A 20265-nucleotide genomic window follows, 5' to 3' on the forward strand; every position below is an offset into this window, starting at 1 on the left:
CGCAGAAGGACACTCCGGATTGACTTAGCTATTCAACCGGTGCACGGGCCGACCCGCAGAATGTATCTTAATCGCGGCTTAAGATTTAACTGGCTGAAAGAAATTTTTAAAAAATTCAATTTGCAAGTTGAACTCTTTGTGTCATTAGGTCGATGTGTCGTACAAATTGAATAGCTATTAAGAAAACTATTTCGAAAACAAATAGGATAATGCAACGATGACCCTTTTTCTAAAAGAGTAAGAAATATGATATAATGTATTTCTTAACCACGGCGGACCATGGAGAGACTCCTAATTCCGTACTTTATATTACTTTAATTTTTTTAATTTTCCACTGTCTCTTTAAATAGAATTATAGTTTAATTTGTAAGAAATATATTTACTATATTTTCTACTTATTTAGGAAAAATTATATAGAAATCAATGACTACCCAGTCTAATACATCCTGTATTTTCATCTATCCAACATACCCGTGATTTCTCCTAACGATTGATCGATAGATTCTTCTTCGATGATCAAACCAGCCTGTGCTCTGAATATCTTCCCGTCGAGGATGCTGAAGAAGCAACGTGCCGCATTTAGAGCGCCCCGTTCAAAGCGTTCTACATACTTTGAATTTCTCTCTAGCGCTACTTTACATTCGGAACGCAATTATGGCCGGGGAAAATGAAACCCTTTCTAATAACCGGTTAAATTCATCCTCGGCAATTGAATGGCGTTGAAAGTTTGAGTCAGTGAAAGGACGCTTATTTTTTAAATAGCAACCCGTTACGCGTTCTTGCACGATGAATATAGTGGTTCTAACGGGCTTTGAACGAGTCAAAAGCATTTCGCTATTTCTTCTTCCTTTTTTTAATTTTTTCTTTTTTTTTTTTTTTTTTTAAATAACACCTTCATCGCTGAATAGAGGTCATTAGCTTCACGGTATTCCGTCGGTGATTGGTCGTGGCCGAGGCAGAATTTTCCTGTTGCCGGAAAGGTTTCCAGAGGGAAGGAGAATTTTCGAAAGCATTCTCAGCCTCGTTATCCTTTCATTGGCCAAGCTGTCGGCTCGTAGCCGGGATCGATGCGTGTACCTATTGCGTGTGGAGCACGTGAAATCGTGACGTCACAGGCCGGAGGCCATTTTGACTCAGCTGGTCCCGACAAAAAGCAGCTCGAATGGCAGGACGCCATGTCCTGCGAGCATGGCAATACAATGAACAATGATCAGCGAGCCGGTGTGCGTTCCACGTACACCATCAACCTCTTCGTACATCGATTAACACGCATATTTGTCAGTGAGGTACCTCGGCGCTGGAACTTCCTACCCTTTCGAAGGGCAGCCTTCCGATCGAACGTATCTACGCGAGAAGAAAAGGACCAACATTCTTGTAAAATAACCAGTGAACTTTCTATGTTCGAGATTGAAATTTTCAAAAAAAGGGTTGAGGCAGCCTACCAGCGTTAAGGTTCAAATTTTCAACCCTTTCGAAGGGTAGTTGAAAGGTCGCTCGGGAAATATTTTGACAGAAATGGGCGTGGTGGTTTTGGTAACCAAGCGACGGTTGTGCAGCTAAGCTGACTGTCACCCTGCGACGATCAAAGGAATTTCTTTTCCCTGCCAGAAGGTTTCCGGTTTCACTGGCGCCACTTTTGACGATCCTTCAGCCGAGCCAGCTTAACTCTGATCGAAACTATTTCATATCCAAAAATCGTGGTAAAGAGTTTGAATTATAACGAAAGGTCAAGATACACCCCTTGTTTCGTCTGCTCTTCTCATCGTTCGACCATTAAAGCGACACAACTCACGGACGAATAAATATTATGCGGGTGAAAAATGCTCTTTCGAGAACATCCAGGCGTCCTCGACTGGTTGCGCGAGGATTGTGCCGTTGAAAGAGGTTAGAGGGATGGGGCTGGGGGTGTTGCGAGAGTAGAGAAGCCCTCTCGCTGCCGTTCGTACAGATACACTGGCTACATTGTGGGTTTATAGGCTCATTGTGCGACGCCGTCACAGGGCATTGTCGTCCTTTTTTCGAGGGCCGGAGATTCACACCTTTTCATCGGTGGCACGGTGCGATTTTCCACGATGGGCGCGCGAAACGAAACGCGCTGCGCCCGGTTCCATTGAGCGGAAGAGGGCGAGCCAGCAGCTCCTGTGGAAGGGACCTGACGACGAGAGAATCCTGCGACGGGATAAAGGGTGATGGAGAGATACAGATAAGAACTAAACGCGAAGGAACGCGGAACCGGTAGAGGTTCGTCGGATTTATCGCGCGACGAATGGGGTTACACGAGCGTCTTTCTTTTCGAACGGCGTCGATGGGTCGGTTGAAATGAGAAAGACAATGATGGCTGTTTAAAACGGGGTGTTGAGGATGTGAGAGCTCTTCTGGATTAAATTTCTTATGGTTGTACCTCTTTGAAAGACAGCCTCGACAGTCTTGCCAGTCTGTTCCACGCGTTTTCTCCGTTTAAATAGACAGAGATTCTGTATTATTTTCAACACCCTTCGGTTTCCATCGGTGACTGAATATTGTTCGATAATTGAATTCGATCCCATTATTATCGTTATCGCGGATGGAAGGATCGTTTTCCCGGGGATCCTTATGAATTTGTAAGCAAAGAAATTTGAAGGCTTGCCAAGTCTCCTTCGAAACGGACAATTAGACTTTTCGCGTCGACCTTGAGGGGAGCGAACGAGACGTTGAGGAGTTTGTTCGACCGATCGTTAAGTCACCCCCTACCTTCGCCCTTGTTCTTTGTCGAGATTAGAACGAACGTCCCAATGCCTCTTCGAATCTTCTCCTCCTTCTTTCAACATCTTATTTCAAATCTGTGAAACAAAAAAATAAAAAAAAAAATTGAAGAATAATTAAGAAGGTCCAACAGTTTCGCGGTGACAGTAGGGACAGGGTGTTAGAGTGGTCGATGGGCTAAATTTAGGTCGACATGTGGGTACGTAACGTTTGTCTGGCGCCAAGGAACAAAATATGTAGTTGGACTACAAAAATATTAGGTTACTTCGAAAACAGCCGGCAGTCAACACTTTCCTGAAGCGTAACACGTGGCGTTCCGAGTGGTGGAGGAATTAAAACGGATTCCCAGGGTGGTAGTTTCCAGCTTGGAGACACAGACGAGCCGATATTAATTCATTGGACCGATCGTGATCGATTATCCGTGTAGACAAGGAGCGGAATAATTTGCGGGCAACAATCGGCAAACGCGAAATATGATTCGTTGCGAAGATCTGTGAAGTCTGCAACGGCTATGGGGGTGGGGGGGGATGATTAATTGCGCCATTGAGCGAATAGTGTGTATTGCCGGTATTATCCGAATCGAACATAGCACGCCACTCGGAGAATAATTATGAAATCATTCACTCGTGGAACAATTTCAAGCGGCAGTTCTCTGCTTTTCATTTAATTCCCGATGTTTAGCCGGTCTATTTTCAAAGGGTGCCGTGCACACAGCTTTGTTAATTCGCGTCACTGAATCGATTCGAACGAGTGCTACTCTACCCCCTCTAAAACACGAAATTATGCAAATTATTAAAACACGTTCGATTAGCGCTGCCAAGTGCCACTTCAGTTTCTTTTATTCTGCATATATTAATATCGTTTGCCCTCTTCAACGGATCAAGCTTTTTCTCTTGTTCTTTATTAAACCTCGAATGGCGGACCACGGAGAGAGACCCGATTTTAATTTCATTTCTTAAATTTTACACTGTTCCTTTAAAAATTATTTTAGATCAATACACAAATATTAATATTATTATAAAATGGTTTCGCTCTTCGCTGCGAATATTCCTAAACGTCGTTTGGAGTACTCCGAAAGAGATTCATCGAAATGATCGTAACGAGACTTGAATGACGGGGAATCGTGGCTGGTATCGTTCCCCGATAAGTTATATTTTTGTCCAGGAGTGACGGAACGTTGGCTCCGCGCTCTCCAATTATTAGAACCCCAAGCAGCGGTGTAACAAGTTTGCCACCCTCGCGTCTCCATCGAGCTCGGATTTGGAAGGGGTTGCTTGAAAGCTCGGAACGGCGCGGCGTGTGCCGCGTAACATGATCGCGCCTCGACTCTTATGAATACCGTAAATTTAACGCGATACGTTGCCGACAATTTCGCCCGGTCATCAGCATAAAATCTATTCCACTCTTGGGCGAAGGGGGCGAAATGAAACTCGCGGTAGTACCGTTGGAAATTTACGAAATTTAACCATCCGACTTACCGGATGCCTCGCGTTTCGATTTCGATTTCACTCGTCTGGATTACCAACACGATTTTCCACCGCGCTATTCTCGCTACGAACAATTATTCAGCGGCTCTGGCCACTTAGCTCTCCCGTTAACGAGTGAGTTTTGTCCCGTCGGTGTCCGGGATTCTTTCGCGATTCTCTAATTAAAAGCCGGCGCCCGTGACGTCGGCTTCGTCGCCAACGTTTTTACCGGTTTTGTGACGTGCTAATAGTCGCCGCGACTGAAGAGGACCGAATTAATTTGTACGCCTTTTTTTTTCTCCTCGCCGTCCGACGACAGTTCGTTCCTCTTTCTGAAACTGAACGCTTCGTTTTCTGATAGATACTTTTTCACGTCGCATTAGATACATTTGGTAATCGAGCGTCTGATGTACAACAAGCTAACAGCCCTCTCAGCATCGACATCCCCCGTGGCTGTATCTCGGCCCTAAACCCCGGTTAAATTTTCCACGATGCTACCAGCAATTTTCGCCGGTCATCGGCGTAAAGTCGATGCTCATTGCGAGGCAGGCGGCCGGTGTGTGGCAGACGAGCAGAGTGGACCGTCGGTGGGTGGACAGGAGGTGACGGTGAATGGAGGAAGGGGAAGGGGGTAGACGGCGAGGGCATAGGAGTTAATGGGGACGAACTGTAGAAGTGGCTATAGTCTAGTGGCGTGTTAGGGCCAGGGCCATTAAGCTTAATGACATAATGAAGTAAATGGCTGTGCATGCCATGCCAGGCCGGAGACTATAGCTTATAACCGCCGGGCCAGCACCCCCGCGCAATATACCGCGTGCCAGGAATTCCTGACTTATGCCTGCACTGCCCAGTCGAAAGGGGTAGCGTTAGCTAGAGAGGGTGCTGCTACCACCCGTTCGCTCTCTCTTTCTCATTCCCGTCGACTCGCCATTTCTCTGTCGTTCTTTCAACCCTTCGTCTATCTCGCGCCGCGTCGCTCGAATGTCTCTGTTCCATTTGTTCGGGCTGGCTCTTTCTCTGTTCGTATATTACGTAAAGGGTTGTCAGTCGAAGCGAAGCCGCACCGCACACGTGCTGGAAGTGAATTTATTTCGGGAATTGCCGTCCCGTCCTCGCCTCTCCGTCGCTCTATCTGGTCCGTCGTTTTAAAAACGTCCCTTACCGCGTCGCGGCTTCTCTCTAACCTACCGACAACCTCTTCGCTTCCCTTCCAGGACTCGCAATTATGCGTTTCGCCTGGCCTGCCCTAACGGAAAGGTCGCGCGTCCACCAGCGTTAAGTGTTTAATGTAACGTGACGGAAGGTGGCCAGACATCGGGCGCGAGAAGCAGCTAGCATCCTCTCTTGTTTACCAGCTCGTCGTTGAATCTTCTTTCACCGTGCTTCAACCTTTTCCGTCAGCCACTTTCAAAGCCTGATAGCTGCAATTTTCAGTATTAATTGGACGCGTGAATGGACCGTGTCTTTTCTCTATCCTTTTACGATTCACGCGGAGAGCTTCGAGTTCTTCTAGCCGCCACCTTTCGGCCCATTTGCCACGTTCGATTCACTTGTGACGAGCTGCTAGAGCCACGAGCTTCTCTTCATTCATCCGCGAACGCTGCTTGAAAGAGCCTGGTCACGTTAAAAGGGGCAATTGCTCGTGCTGGCGTAATTTTCAAGTGCCTTCTCCTCGTAAACTCGAAAAAAACCCCGGAGCTCTGCTATCATTGGCGAGAAAATCTTGCAAAGTTTTGAATTTTCAATTAAAATTTTCAATTTTAACTCCATTCGAGAGTTTGGAGAAATGGACCGTTTCGATCGATGGAAGAGGCACGTCTGCTCGATGGACAAGAAATCCTTGAACATCCTGCGAGGAGGACCAGTGGCCTCGCTCGGGCAGCATGGAACAAAGTACGTAGGTACGGCGAAGGTTAATAAAAAAAAAGCTGCGTTGTTTTCGGGCAATCAACACTTCGTCCATTGTTCTTCGCTGGCACCTGAATGCGTGGCCATCATAATATTCACACCATTTCGTATAGGGGTCGAATTTCGAGCATGGCCACCGCGGGTCACGGAGAATGGTTCGAGACGCGCGTGAAAACACGTTTCTGACCACGAGGCGCGAAGAAACCCATGGAGGAAAAAAAGAGAAGAAAAGGGAAGAAGAATCGGAGAAACAGAGCGGGTTAGTCGAGGGTAAAAGAGTCGAGAAGCGCTTCCAAGAAGTACGCCCACGTAGAATTCGTTATTCTTTTCTCTTCTTTCCTTTTTCCTCGTGTTTTCTTTTCCTTCTTCCATCTCACTTTCTCTTTTTTTTATTTTTCGGCTTCTCGTCCTATTCATTAATTATCGCCCATTGAAAGTAGGGCCAGGCCGTCCGATTGTGCGATCCCAGATCGATGAAACGCGTTTCACCGGTAACCGTGATTAAACCCCGTCGCGTTTTTCGCGAAATAACCGGTCGGAGGGAACTGGTTTTTTTTTTTTATTCGAGAATTTAATTACTGCCGTATTATGCACGCGAATGCTCGCGATACGAGCGGAATCGTTCGGCCCTAGGAACAACGTGATTTCCTGCCGCGCTTAGAAGAAAACTCGTCTTCGTTAATTATTCGTCTTCGTTATCATTGTCGGGAATACTCGAACGTTGTATCTGAAAATAATTACCGTCCCCACTCTCGGCCCCCTTCCTCGCGATTTCACGTCCTCGTTGGCCGTTCTTTGTATCTCCGTCGCGAGGAAAATGAATTGATAACAAGCGAGACGGAAGTTGTAAAAAGAATGAAACCTGTTAGAAATTTTTCCTAATCTCAATCAGGAAACGAGGGAAACGAACAGATGTGGAAAGAAGACAAGAATATCTTCGAATCGATCGCTTATGGAAGATGAATAAAAAAAAAAGGAGGGAAAATTGCGAGGCAAAGGGAAACTCGCGAAGCGAATCGAGCGAATCTCCAGAGGGCCAGCGATCGAACCGACCAAATTAATTCGACCCCGAAAACATCGTGGAAGCATTAGCAGCTTACCACCCTAAGCTGCTTGCCGGTCTGTTACAAGTGTTTTACACCGTGTTACATGGTGCAGCAAAACTATCCCGGCCTCGAGGGTCCCTAATCTACCGAAACATCCCTCGGGATGTATCCGAGCATCGCCACTGCACTCGGATACGCTCCATTCGCCCTTTCGGCTATGTAAACGACCACGTTACATGTTTCACGCGTTCGATAAATAATTCCTGGCTCGATGCATTTTTCAAGTGTACTAGTATCTCGCAACGGGTCCTGGGAAACGTGTTGCTGACTCTAGAAACGTTTGTAATTCATCCTTTTCAAGGATCAATCGACAAGTATGAATGTTTTTTATTCGTCAACGCGTTGATTGACAAGATAGAAACGACACGGAATGATTACTACGAAGGCATCTTGAATAATTTATACTGTAGATCGAGGACCACATACGGGTATTTCTACCGGGCGCCTCGACGTGGCTTTATTATTCATTCTTAATAAAGCTATTTGTAAGCAGAGAAAAAAATGCGAGAAAATAATTTCCTCTAACGTTATTTTTCATGCATTACCTTTCGGAGATAAAGTGCGTGTTTGCCGTATCAAATTGATGCGTAACGTCGTTTTCGCACAGGATGGGGTTGGAAGACTAAGCAATTTCTCGACGAACGGTTGACCTATGAACATCGGGGCGAGTAATCGATTGCTTTTCTCGAAAGGACACTCTTTCAAGAATTTGTTTTTCAATCGAGTGTTATTGAAAGAAATATGTATTAAAGCTTCTCAGTTTTTTCATCGTGATAATCACCCCCTTAATTTCAATCTGAATTGAATATAATATTTTCTTAAGGGACGGGAGAGCGTTTGGTGAAACGACGCAAAGACGAGTGCTGTCGTCTCATTCGCCAGGCGACGAGGTAATTTCACGATGAATCCACGAAAGGGCATTTATCCGTCCTCGGACGGAAACGAATTTTCAATTATCAGACACAAAAGGACCGGGTAATTCCCGGGTTTAAAACGTCTTCGCGATGCACGGAGGTGGAAGGGTAGAGCACGGAGTACGGGGCGGTGCCATGAAAAGATTTTCAAATTAAATTTCAGGATTAGTACCCTGGTTTAATACGGACAAGTGACGGCAGAAGACGTCCCAGGGGTGTGCTACGTGCTACCTTCGCCCTACCCATGGGACACCCGTGCACACCAGGCCACTGTGTAACAACCATGTACCCACCCCTATTTCTGCTAACGCTTCGCGCCTTTCCCATTTGCCCGATGTAAACTTCTCGTTCCGTGGCCTTCCCTTTCTACAAACGACTCTTCTTCCGGCTCGTCTTCTGTCCTCTGTCCAGCTGGACTCAATTTCGTCGAGCTGCGGGTCGAAAGGGGGCACAGATGCGTAGTCGGAATAAACGGAACGGGAGGGGAGATTTTGCGACGCTATTGAAAATTTTTATCATTTCTATTTTTTCACAATTTTAGTTCAATAAATATATACTCAGAAGAGACGAAGAAAAATAATCTCAGGGTGTCCGGTGCAAGGTCGAACGCGATTTCCATGGGGTTCGATCGACCGCGATCAGAGGCGGCATCCAGCGGGATTAGAATATCAATTATCGAAGAAACACGGGCCCCCAGGTTCTAAAGAGGTTCTATTAGGTTCGAGCGCAAGGAAGGCAGCCAGCCAGCCAGCCAGGCAAGCAAGGCCACGGGTTTAAGGTCTTAACAGCTACTAAAGCAAAAGCTCCTTCTGTCTCGCTCTTAAGCACGGAAAACAAGCCGTGTTAGACGAAGGGGTGTATTGAGGGCCGCCATTGGCTATCCACGCTCCTTTATTGCCGGTTGCCTGGTAACCGGCCTGCCGCCGACACACACCGATCGCAACCACCCTGCAAACCACCCTGGAACCCGACGGCAACGCGCACACCCTCGCTTAGGAACACCAACTCGCAACCACCACCACCACCATCGCCACCATCTCTCGCGACCCTCTCCTCGACGCTCCACCAGACACTAACACACACTTACCCACCGTTTTCTCAACATCTTCGAACGCGCGCACACCCCGAACAGCCGCGAGGGTGTGCGATGGAATCTTCGTGTAATCATCCTTAGAGGGTTTGATGGTGTGCGTGTGTGAAACAACCCTACCCCGAGCCTTCGAGTGTACGTACGCATGGCGTGAATATATTTAGCGAGGAAACTACCACTGTTTTCACGCGAGAGGGTGTTTCGAGAGCCGACTCTTACTCGAGGCTGACTCTCTACGCGCACAAAGTCTACCACGCTCGCTACCCGCCAAGATTGTGCAAAGTTTTCTCGGAAGCTACTGAGTTTCTTTGTTTTTTATCGGTAACCAGTTGCAGAAGATACTTTCGTGAATGATATTATGTATAAAGAACGGGGGATGAAGTCGTTTATTAAGGGAGTTTATATGTTAGAAAATATCAACCCTTGAAAATTCACAAGGATTTTCTTGTTATACTATTGTAAAATTATTTTCTTCATTGAAATAAATATTAAGATCTTGCAGCTACCCTCATTTTGACGCGAAGCTAATCAGCCCCAGGTCCACCCTCGAATCCAATAAAACGATGACGATTAATTCGTAATAGGAAGGACTGGCGTGTAATCTTGCTAGTTCTCTCGTCGAGGAGATTAAAAACAATTTCTTCTCAAGTGGCTACGTGCACAAACAGTGTCTCCCTAGTTGAAGTTCCCGAGGGAGGTCGCGACATCCCACGATGTTCGAGTGCACTACGAACGGATTAGATCCAGGACAAATTAGAGGAGAGAAATGTTCCCTCGTTCCCTGAATATATATATATGTATATGCATACATATGTAACAGGGTAGAGGGCAAACGTGTCTCTCTAGTTAATAGCTAACTGGATTTGATTAATCGATTCGGTTACAGCCTCCTACTTAGCCATCCTGACGCTTCCTGCCGCCACTAATATCGATCATTCCTGACCCGTGGAAAACGCACTCCCACACTGAATTACAATATTTTCTAGCTTTCCAAAATTATGCGAAACGATTGTTTTATTCCGTGACGAGGAAGGTTATATTTCACTTGGAACCTAGGGGAAAATATTTTCACTTGTCTTGGAAGAAGCTTCCAGTGGAGAATGGTCGATTCTTTCTTTTGAAATATTCAAGGGGGATGATATTAAATATCGTGCTCTCATCTTCAGCATTGAATTATTTTTCTCTCCGGTGTTTCGGAAGACTGGTGTTTCTTAGAAAGCAGGAGTGACAGTTCAATTTTCTTTCTTCAGCTTTCTCTGGATCGACGCGTAAAGCGATCGGTTCGACGTCCGTTCGCGGTGGAAAATAAGCGTACTTAAACTGGGAGCAGGAAGAAACGCGGAGCAGGGTGGCGCAAAGAGGCCTCTCTACGATCTTGTAAAACAATGCATCGTGCGAACCGTCTCGAGCCTCAAATATTTATTTTCTATCCAGGTCGTTCCACGATTTTCAGTCAATGTTATATCAATTTTTCTTGCAATCACTGCTGCCAGTCTACTTCAATTATTCTTTCGGCCCAGAAATAAATTATTTTCCACTGTAAAATAAAGGGAAAAAGTCGAAAAGGTACTTTTGACCATTGCAGAGGTTCCTGTATGCTTCGAGGAGAAACATTGGATAAAATTAAACTCGCACGCGAGAAATTTGTCTGAATCGACTGAATGCACCCGACGCTTCCTCATTAAGTTTTTCGTCTTCGCAATCCAACAGGAATACTTTCCTACCTGTCGAATTTATAAGGAACGAAAATTTCTATTGAAAATAATCACGAATTAGAATCATTTGCAAATGTTTAATTAGTTGCTCTTCGATAGAAGATTCATCCGAAAACAGTGAATTTCTTTCATTTTTAATCAAATTCCTTTCATTCCTTTTCGAAAGGACGTCGCCAATAGTTGGAATACTCTGTTCTTCCTTTGGCTTTGAGGAAGCATTTTGAAAAAAAAGGGAGAGCGGTGAAATACAAGCAACGAGACGAATGCAAAAGAGCAAAACGCGAGACGAACAAGGAAGAATTAACAATGCTTTACAAAAGCAGCCTTCGCTATTTTCGCCTTGTATGCGTGGTGGGTCGCGAGCAACCGTGAAACAACTCGACTCGAAAAAATTCAACACGGAATTCCTCTTTTACTTCTCCGGCCTTTTCCCGATGCTCACGCGTTCGGAAAACTAGCTTTGACTGTGACTTATACAAAGTTGAAACACTTTATTTTTCCACCTAACAATTTATCCAATGCGATTCTCGTTGCTCAAACTCAATCGTGAATTCCCATAGAAAAGCGACATTGTACATTTCCCAGCGGTCCACCGAATCGTTGACCATTTGTTTTATTCCATCAAGAATTTAACAAATTTGTAATATAATTTTTCCTTCGAACGTACCGACTGACCAGAAAGTAATTATACAATTACTCGTTAGAAAAATATGCAAAATTTTGTAATGAAAATAAATAACATCGTGGAAAAATGTAGGACGACGTATGAAGTAATCGTGAATATGACGTCAGCAATGCGTTTCGTGGATCCAATTAGTCGAAGAACACGTATAATTGGAATTAAGCTCTTAATTAATAGTTAATTAGCCGTCGGTAGTAACGGCACCGGCACCGGCACCACCAACAACTGTAGTAACGAGTTAGCCCCGGGGAGAGGGTTTCATTGTGGGAAGAGCGGCGCGCGCCACGTCGAGCCGGTTTTCGCTCGTTAATTCGAAATTAATTTATAATTGATAATTAATTTCGGGCCACGGGTCCTGTCCGCTCCCGCGAAACCTTTCTAATTTTCTGCCTCTCTACCGCGGCCGTGGAAAAAAAAAACCTGCCATTTACTACTCGCCACGCGTGTACCAATCGTCGAGTCACCAGCGAGATATTTAAAAAAGGGAAAATATAAAAATCCTGACTCTCTTTCTCTTTCTCTATCAGACAAGCACCGTTAGCTGCTCCGTAATTGGAGAACCCGGGATTTTTCAGGTGAAAAATCCATGCACGACCAACCGGACAACAGGCTTTCGTGACTTACCCCTTTTACCTCTTTTCCCTCGCGCCAATTTTTTCCTTCGAGGCCACTCCATCGCGCCGTAGAAAACTCCGTTATCGGTAATACATTTTCCGGGTATTCTGACGGAATATCGAGTGTCAAGTCCTCGCAACGACAGTCGATATCGAGTAAGAGAGGAAATTTCTCTCTTTTACCCCCGATCGAAACTGGTCGTGTCGTTAATTGACTTTTTATTCATCCCTTTTCGGCAGGGACGCTTTACACTCGATGTTGCAAACGTTTGACGAGAAATTTCAGAGAAAGTGGGACTACGTAATGTGTGCTTCTTAGTGGCGTGTCGATAGTTACAAAGGGTGAAATTGGAACAGGAAAAAGAGATAAAAGTGTTCGGCGAATTTGGGTTACGTAGAAAAGCTTCTTCTCTGTATTTTACTTCGTTTTAATTGTGCCGTTGGGAAACTGTAAATAACAACGTTCTAAATTGATCATCCTTTCCTGAATTCGCATTTTAACCGGGGATTAATTTTTTTCGTTAATTCATATCGAAGGATGGGGAAGGAAAATCAACGAGATAAACGTTAATACATGCTAAACATTCGTTGAGCATAATTTGCGTGGGATACGCATGGTCTCGATTCATTGGCAAGTCAGGTATAATGGGTAATTTGATCCCCGATGTACGCGCGGCTGGAACAAAGCGGCGTGTATAATTATCAATTACACTCGATGCTATGAAATGACGAGCATCGAGTCTAATGGATCGTTACTACCCGCTAACTAAAGATTTTTTCACAAAAACACTATTAATTATTTCAATTTGATCGTCATTGAAGACGTTCCACTGTGAATTAGTTGCATAAATTCTTCGACGATCATCATGTTCGAAGTTAGTGATTTTAATGATTCTGTTTCAGGTGTGGGGCACAATATAGAGTCGGGAAAAGACTTCACCGTCGACGGTCTCTCTGGTTTCAGCAAAAAGAAGAAAAAGAAGCGCCGTCATAGGTGAGTGTCTCACCCGAACATCAGCCAGCAATTTTTTAAGTTTACCGTTATCTACGTTCTTAATTAAAATATTAAATAGAAAAAATTGGATCGTTCTATAAAATCAGCGCGATAGAAACGGCGAATAATTAATAACCAGTGGGAAAATTTTCGACGTTCCATCCGGGGGATTATTCTTCCGCGTTCTCCCTTAATTATCCGCCGAACAATCGTTCGCAATAATGATAAATTTATTCCCAACGAACGTATACACACATCATTTCGAACTTTTCGACGTGTAATCGGCGTCTACCCGTGGTAATGAGTTCCCAGAAATTTTGAAGCGACAGATAATCCAATACCAATCATCGTTCGCCAATGATTGCACATCAGATGAACGAATTCATGCTGAAATTATTTGCTGAAAAAAAAATATAATTATCGAGAGAGGTTGATTTTGTTGGGATATTTTGAAAATTCTCTGCTTCGATGATTTCCCAGATCGAACCTGGTCTTACGAAACAATTGTTTAATTTGAAAAAAGAGAATCGAAGAATTCAAATTGATAGCCATCTTCTTTAACACGTTCACTGCCTTTGAAATTTGTCTGCCTTCAATTTTATCAAATATTCCTTTTCCGATTCAAAGTCTCGACAGTCAAAGTGTTAAAGCTAATGATTCGACATAATTTTCTACCGAAGAAACCCTAAAGATTGACAGGTGCAAATCTTTTGTCCCTTTTGAGTGTAGGCTAGCTTTAAGGGAAAAGCTGTAATGGCATATAACTAGGTTCATACGGTTGTTGCTCCAGGACGATCTTCACGTCACAGCAGCTGGAGGAGCTGGAGGCAGCGTTCAAGGAAGCCCATTATCCTGACGTGTATGCCCGCGAGATGCTCAGCCTTCGAACCGATCTGCCCGAGGACAGGATACAGGTGAGCGAAAATCAAAAGACCTATGAAATCCGACCTGGTGACCTACGAATCGGAGGAAGCTCGATACCACCATCGCATCCTTGCTGAAATTCGCGACTCAGTGGTATCGTGTTTCTTCGGATACTCCTGAACCTGATCTACTTCGGATCGAAGATACTTTTCTTAGTCATTGACTCCTTTCTTACAAATGTATTTATCCGATCGAACGATCGAGTTCAATCAAATTTCGATTACCCGGGAATAAAATGATGAAGAGATTAAAAAACACAATGTACGTAGGTCTGCTTCAATTTTCAAACGGTCAGCAAATATTTCCACGCAAAGCAGGAAATATAATTCGCTATCATGGCCACAATCCGCTTGCTCGATAATTTCGTTCGTTAACGAGAATTAACACCGTTACACGCTCTCGTGAAAATTTACCGCGTTGTTCGGCTACGATCGCACGGCATAATCACCAAAGATATAAAGCTCCGATACGTTTTCACGCAATTACAATGAGCGTTCGTTCTGTCGTCGAAAATTCGCTCGTAGAATTGCGACAACGAGAATATGCTTTTTGCGAACGGCTCCCGCGGACGCGTTTTATTCGTCAAAGAGAATCGTTATCAATCACAGTGGCCGTTTGGTATTAGTTGTGCCCGTGTAAATTACCAAGCAATTAATTTCGTTAATTTGTAGAACATCAATACGATAACGCGGGACACAGGCTGTTTATTTTCAATGCGATCGCTAATGAACATCGTGATTAATTCGAACGAAAAAGGAGTTATTTATTTTTCTTTCGTTGTAACAATCAGCCTGAATCACCGGTAACGAATTTATTTCCTATTTATTTATACAGACGGCTGGATAACTATTTCAAAAAATCACGCGGCCGATTTTTAACCGAAACGAATGGCTCGCGAATGGCAACCGGTTCGATCTCGCGTTGAATATCGCGCAGAATTATCGACATCGCGCGTACAATGCAGGAAAAGAACAGTCGCGAGCGAAAAGGGTGGTAGGGTTTTCGAGGGCCGGGGGGTAGAAAGGGGGTGGAGAGAGTGGCAGGACCAAAAGGCACGACCATAAAAGGGAGAATTTTCCCGGACTGACGGTTAGTTACCGCGGACCCATGGAGTACTAGGTTGAGATAGGTTTCCGCATGGCGGACCCGGGACAAGCTTCCCTCTCTCTCCCTTTCCCGCGACCCTCTTCCTCTACTCGCGATTCAACCCTCCCTGTGTTTCTCTCCGCTTCGTCCTTCGCGGCGATCTCTCCCCTCCAACCGACATGCGTACGCCCTGTTGCCAAAATCCGGATGAAAAAGGCAAGGGAAAAAGAAAATTCGAAAGCGGCACGTGGATGTGCGCGAGTAACTTCCTCCACAGGTACCCGATACCCGGGCACAAAGAATTCTATAAACACACAGGGGTGTTGATCGTATTTCGATATAATTCCTGGAGCAACGAGGGTGGGTCCGGGTGGCGGTGGTCCGCGAGAAGCAAAGGTGGCAAAGGAACCGCTGGAGGAGGTGTATTCCGAGGGGTAGAAAAGAAACGGACCTGGTGAGAGCGAGAAGGACCAAGTCGGTTGACGTTCCAAGGACAGAAAGAGAGAGAGAGAATGAGAGAGGTAGAAAGAGGAAGACCACGGGAATGACAGGGGAAGGGTGAAAAGACAGGAGAGGGGAAGGGATAGGTAGGTAGGTACGGTCGGAGTCGCGCTTCACGGGGTTGTTGAAGCTTCGTGGCTGAAGCGTGCAGGCGCGTACACACAGGGAAGAGCGAGAGGAGAGTGTAGCGGCGCCGTGAAACGACAAAGCGGCCATTGCAGGATGGGTGCGGTCCCGCGGGCCAATCAGAGAGACGACTCGCGGACCGGTCGGCCAATCAGACCGCGCCTTCCATCCGTCTTTTGTTTCTAAATTTGCGCGCGCGGCGGGGACACAATATAACGAGCGCGGGGACGGGAAGAGGGGTTGATAATCGTTAACGGTGATATTTTTGTATGGGAGTGCCGGCTTTCTTCGTCTTTTGTCTACCTCCACCTTCAACCTACCCTCCCACATGCGAGCACACACTCCTCCCTTTCAACACCCACATCGTTCCTCTTCTCCTCCTCCTTCTTCTTCTTTTCCTTCGTTCGTTTCGTTCGCCACGCGAATACGATTCCGTTTCGCGGCTTTCCATCGAGTTTCTTCGTCTTTCGTTCTCCTCTATCGCGACTTCCTGTCTTTTCTAATCCTTTTGTAGCTTCCTTATACATTTCCTTTGTCTCGGGCGCAGTTTCGTTTCTCCCGCGCTCTTGCGCGCACACGCGTGGCCAGAACTAGACGGGCGCCGCGACGCGACGCGACGCACCGGGCAGTTTTCATATCGATTAGGGCCATTTTCTGGCGGTTGTTCAGGATAGCAACGTGGTCGCTAGTCTGAATATCCTACTCCTCCATCAAATTAATCATTCGATTGAAATTAGAAATTAAAATGGGGATTTGGCAATTTCGATTCCACATAAATCAATTGAAACATTAACACGTGTCATGTGTACACATGATTTTTATTAACTCAATCAGCAAGAAGTGGTTCCGGCTTCTGAAATTTCACGATCAAGCTTCCACAGAGCCTCGTCATCGAATTAAGCAGTAACGAACCGTCAACGTCGACACGAAGAAAGGGGCCGGAAGTGGCTGCTTCCGCTATCGAACGAAATTATCGCGTCCACTGAACGACTCGACGTTGCACCGTCTGTCAGGTTTCGCGCGTTCAGGTGTTATTACTTGATTAAATGAATGAATTCGTCTCTGACCCGTTGCACGAACAAATTAATTAGTTATGCCTGATGAGTTACCCGCTCTAGCCGCGTTCTTCTATCAACTATATTCTTAATCAGAACAATACAGAGAGAAAGTGTGTATTCCCTTTGACGAGTCGCAGACTTGATTTTTCGTATCGAGAAGCTTTCTCATCTCGAAGAGGGACAAAGGAACGCGAAGCAGAGGAAGAAGAAAGAACAAGGCCTTTCTTTGAGAACGAGGGAAGAAATATTCCTTCTCCTCGCGAAATTAGAAAGCTCCAAGACACTTTTCATAGTATTCATCGTCCTAACAATACTCGTTTCCCCCCCGAATACAAAGACTTTAATACACTCTGTACTCCCGCGTCTGGATATCGACGAAGGGATCGTAATAATTACCGATCCTCTAGTTTCCTATTCGTTCTCTTCATTCTACTTTTCACAACTCGTAACACGCTCGACGATGAAAGAAAGACCGGAACGCTCCCGCGGTGAAGTTAATCGAAATGTCTTCGACAGACCCGTGTCACGCGCGTTCGCGTAATTGTGCGTGCGGACAAGTGATTGCAACGTTTCCATCCATGGTTCGCATTTTCTTTTTTACCGTCGATATATCGAAGATTTGTGTATATAAAAGGAACTCGAGAACGGGGAGAAAGAAGAGAGAGGCTGATTTCCAAATTCACCCCATACACGGTGGAAAGGAGCGATCGACTTGACTGCTCGTTATCGCGATCGTTCTCGTACTCGCGACTCGGCTGCGTCTGATTGGCGCGGAATCGCTCACAAACGGACGTAATTTCGGTGGCCGGAGGGTTACGACTTTCTTACGGGGGTGAGAAAATTACAGGCTGCCACGGCACACGTTCTTTCACGCCGTGATCGATGTATACCACCGGCCGGAAGGGGGTTCCTAACTCGCCAAGTGTTTCGGACAAAATGACACCACGAATCACTGTTCAATTACTGTTTAATTTCAGCGCCACGCGTGCGCTTAATAAATCGTAACCCCCGCGGGCCGCTCGGCACTTTTAGCTGCAATTTCTCGTGCTAATCGCGTTTGAAACGTATGATTTTCTCTGGGTAATACGAGGCTTCGCGAACGTCGATCATTTTTTTATCGTATTCGAACCGGTCCATCGCGCCATTCACGATTCCTCTTTTCATCGAATACCAGTTTAACGAACTTGCACCAAAAAATGACCGAGTCCTCTTCGGGTTAAAGTCATAATCTTCCCCGAACGGATAGACGTTTCCCGGTTGAAGTTATCCGGGTAATGAGACCCGAGACTCCCACGGGCTCGTTCGAAAAAACAACACGCGTATATCTTCGTAAGCGGCCCATTAGCGAAGAATTTTGACGTGGCTCAGACAATCGTTGCTCGCGGCTAGGAGGATGGAAAGCTGGCCGTTCTGTCGAGGGGAAAAAAAAAAAAAAATTGACTTCAAGTAGCGAGGAACGGCTCGCGAGACGCAAGTCATCCAGGAGGATATCTGGAGGGTTCTCAGCCGGCTTCCACGTACGTTCCTTGACAAAGGTACGATCCGAAGGAAGCCCCCTTTCCTGACAACGGGGCCCCATTGTCGGTTCACGTTCGGCCGAGGCGCCATTGAGGATTTCGTTGGAACTGCCAGGTAGGCAGGCGGTCTCCCACATTTTTTTTTCCTACACTTTTTCTCTCTCTCCTCCTCGATCATCGTGCACGATCATCGTTGGCCACCGGCTCGATACGCTTCGTAGCCGTGTAATTATCTGCTGGAACCATTGGTTCGTGTAATCGGGATCTTGTGGTAGTTTAGAAGCGCCCACTTGATCATCCGGAGACTTCAACTTAGCGCGGAGGGAACGGTGATTAGGATGTTAACACCTGGCACGTTTTTGTGCCGTTTAGAATTTTCGAAGACCCCGTAACTTCTGTTTGTATCTTTCGATAGGTATATTTGATATAATTGGGGAGTAACGAGAGAGGATACGATGATTTTAGAATTTTCATCTTTTGAAATAAGAAAATAAGTGTCTCGGATGAAGTTAACCGTCTATCGAGGGAAGAATATCTTTTATCGCTCGTTTTCGCGTCGAACGAGACGTTCTTGGAAGAATAATACGTTGGATCCAACAAAATGGCGTTCCATTTCGAGAATTTCCAAGCGAGTACGTTGTCGGAGCGAAGGCATCGCTCGTAAAACCGAATAAGAGGCTCGTTCGAACTCGATCTCGCTCGACAAAGATCCTCGATTCCTCAATTGCTTTCGTCCAATGTTTCCTCGCGGAACGGTTCGTTTCTGCTACTGAATTATGTGAAAGATTGACCCGGCTGTAAACGAAAGGATCCTCTTTCTTCCACAAAAGAGAAACGTAACAACTGTCAGCCATGGAATGGAAAACAAAGACGCTTCGGTAACTTTCAGACTTCCTCTTTCGGAATACTTTCCAGTCTCCTTTTCAACGCCACGGGTAACTCGATAACGAGTTTGATTAAAAGAAACACTGTCTTTCCTATCGGTTTTCTTTAATCTGTATCATCTTATTCGGTGGAGAGAAAGTGGACGACGGACCATGGAGAGAGCCACAATTTCGTATTTCATATTATGAAATCATGCGAATAAAATAATTGAAATTCATAAAATGAATTCTATGAACATTTCTAAATTTTACACTGTACATTAACTTTGACCCAGGCTCCGCTATTCAAGGGTAAAAAAAGAGAGGTTACTTATAAGGTAGACGAGAAACGATCGCAACGCGAAAGAATGAAATTTTCAACAGACGTTCACTATTACACGAGTATTATCCAACTTAGAAGCCCTAAACCCTTGTGTTGCGAATAAAGAAGTTACCATGAAGGCAGCGAGGATAAGCACGGAAAATTAAGTGCGCGTTTCAAGCGGCAGAGCAGTAATCGTTGAAATGAAGCATAAATACCCCCCCGGTCCGGCGAGCATTACGAATTTTCATTTTTAATCCACTCGTTAGCCGGCATCACGATCCACAATTTGCCAGCCAGAGAGAGTGGCGCATTATCAACGACACGAAGAAAACCAGCGTTCACGCTCCCTTCCTCTCGACCGCTACCAAAATGGCTCGCGACAATGACGTAGGCCGCGAGAAGACATCGAGCCGAGCGAAACTCAGTCGCATCGTTCGGCAGCGAATGAAATCGTCGGGTTACCGGAGGGGTCCTGCACCGTTCGGGCTCGTTTAGACCGACGAACAGGAAGAAAGGGAGGAAAGGCTGAAAGTTTGGCTCGTTTCGAGGATATAATCTACCGGAGGAGAAGAAAGTAACGAGGAATCGAGTTACGTTCACCAGCCTCGCCCTCATCCTCTTCAACCCTCTTCCG

General features: G+C 45.6%; 1 protein-coding gene across 4 annotated transcripts in view; it reads left to right on the forward strand.

Annotated features, from left to right (window-relative positions):
- Window positions 1-20265, forward strand: part of LOC114873790 (visual system homeobox 2-like) — a 46807-nt gene that overhangs the window by 15969 nt on the left and 10573 nt on the right. For 2 of the 4 annotated variants that reach the window (XM_046286336.1, XM_046286337.1), the window contains exons 3-4: window positions 13141-13231; window positions 14016-14145. In XM_046286336.1, coding sequence (XP_046142292.1) covers window positions 13141-13231; window positions 14016-14145 — 221 coding nt within the window. The remainder of the gene's footprint in view (window positions 1-13140; window positions 13232-14015; window positions 14146-20265) is intronic. The other 2 variants (XM_029182479.2, XM_029182488.2) reach the window with 1 other exon arrangement.

The sequence above is a fragment of the Osmia bicornis genome, chromosome 7 (genome assembly GCF_907164935.1).
Source record: "Osmia bicornis bicornis chromosome 7, iOsmBic2.1, whole genome shotgun sequence".
Taxonomy (NCBI): domain Eukaryota; kingdom Metazoa; phylum Arthropoda; class Insecta; order Hymenoptera; family Megachilidae; genus Osmia; species Osmia bicornis.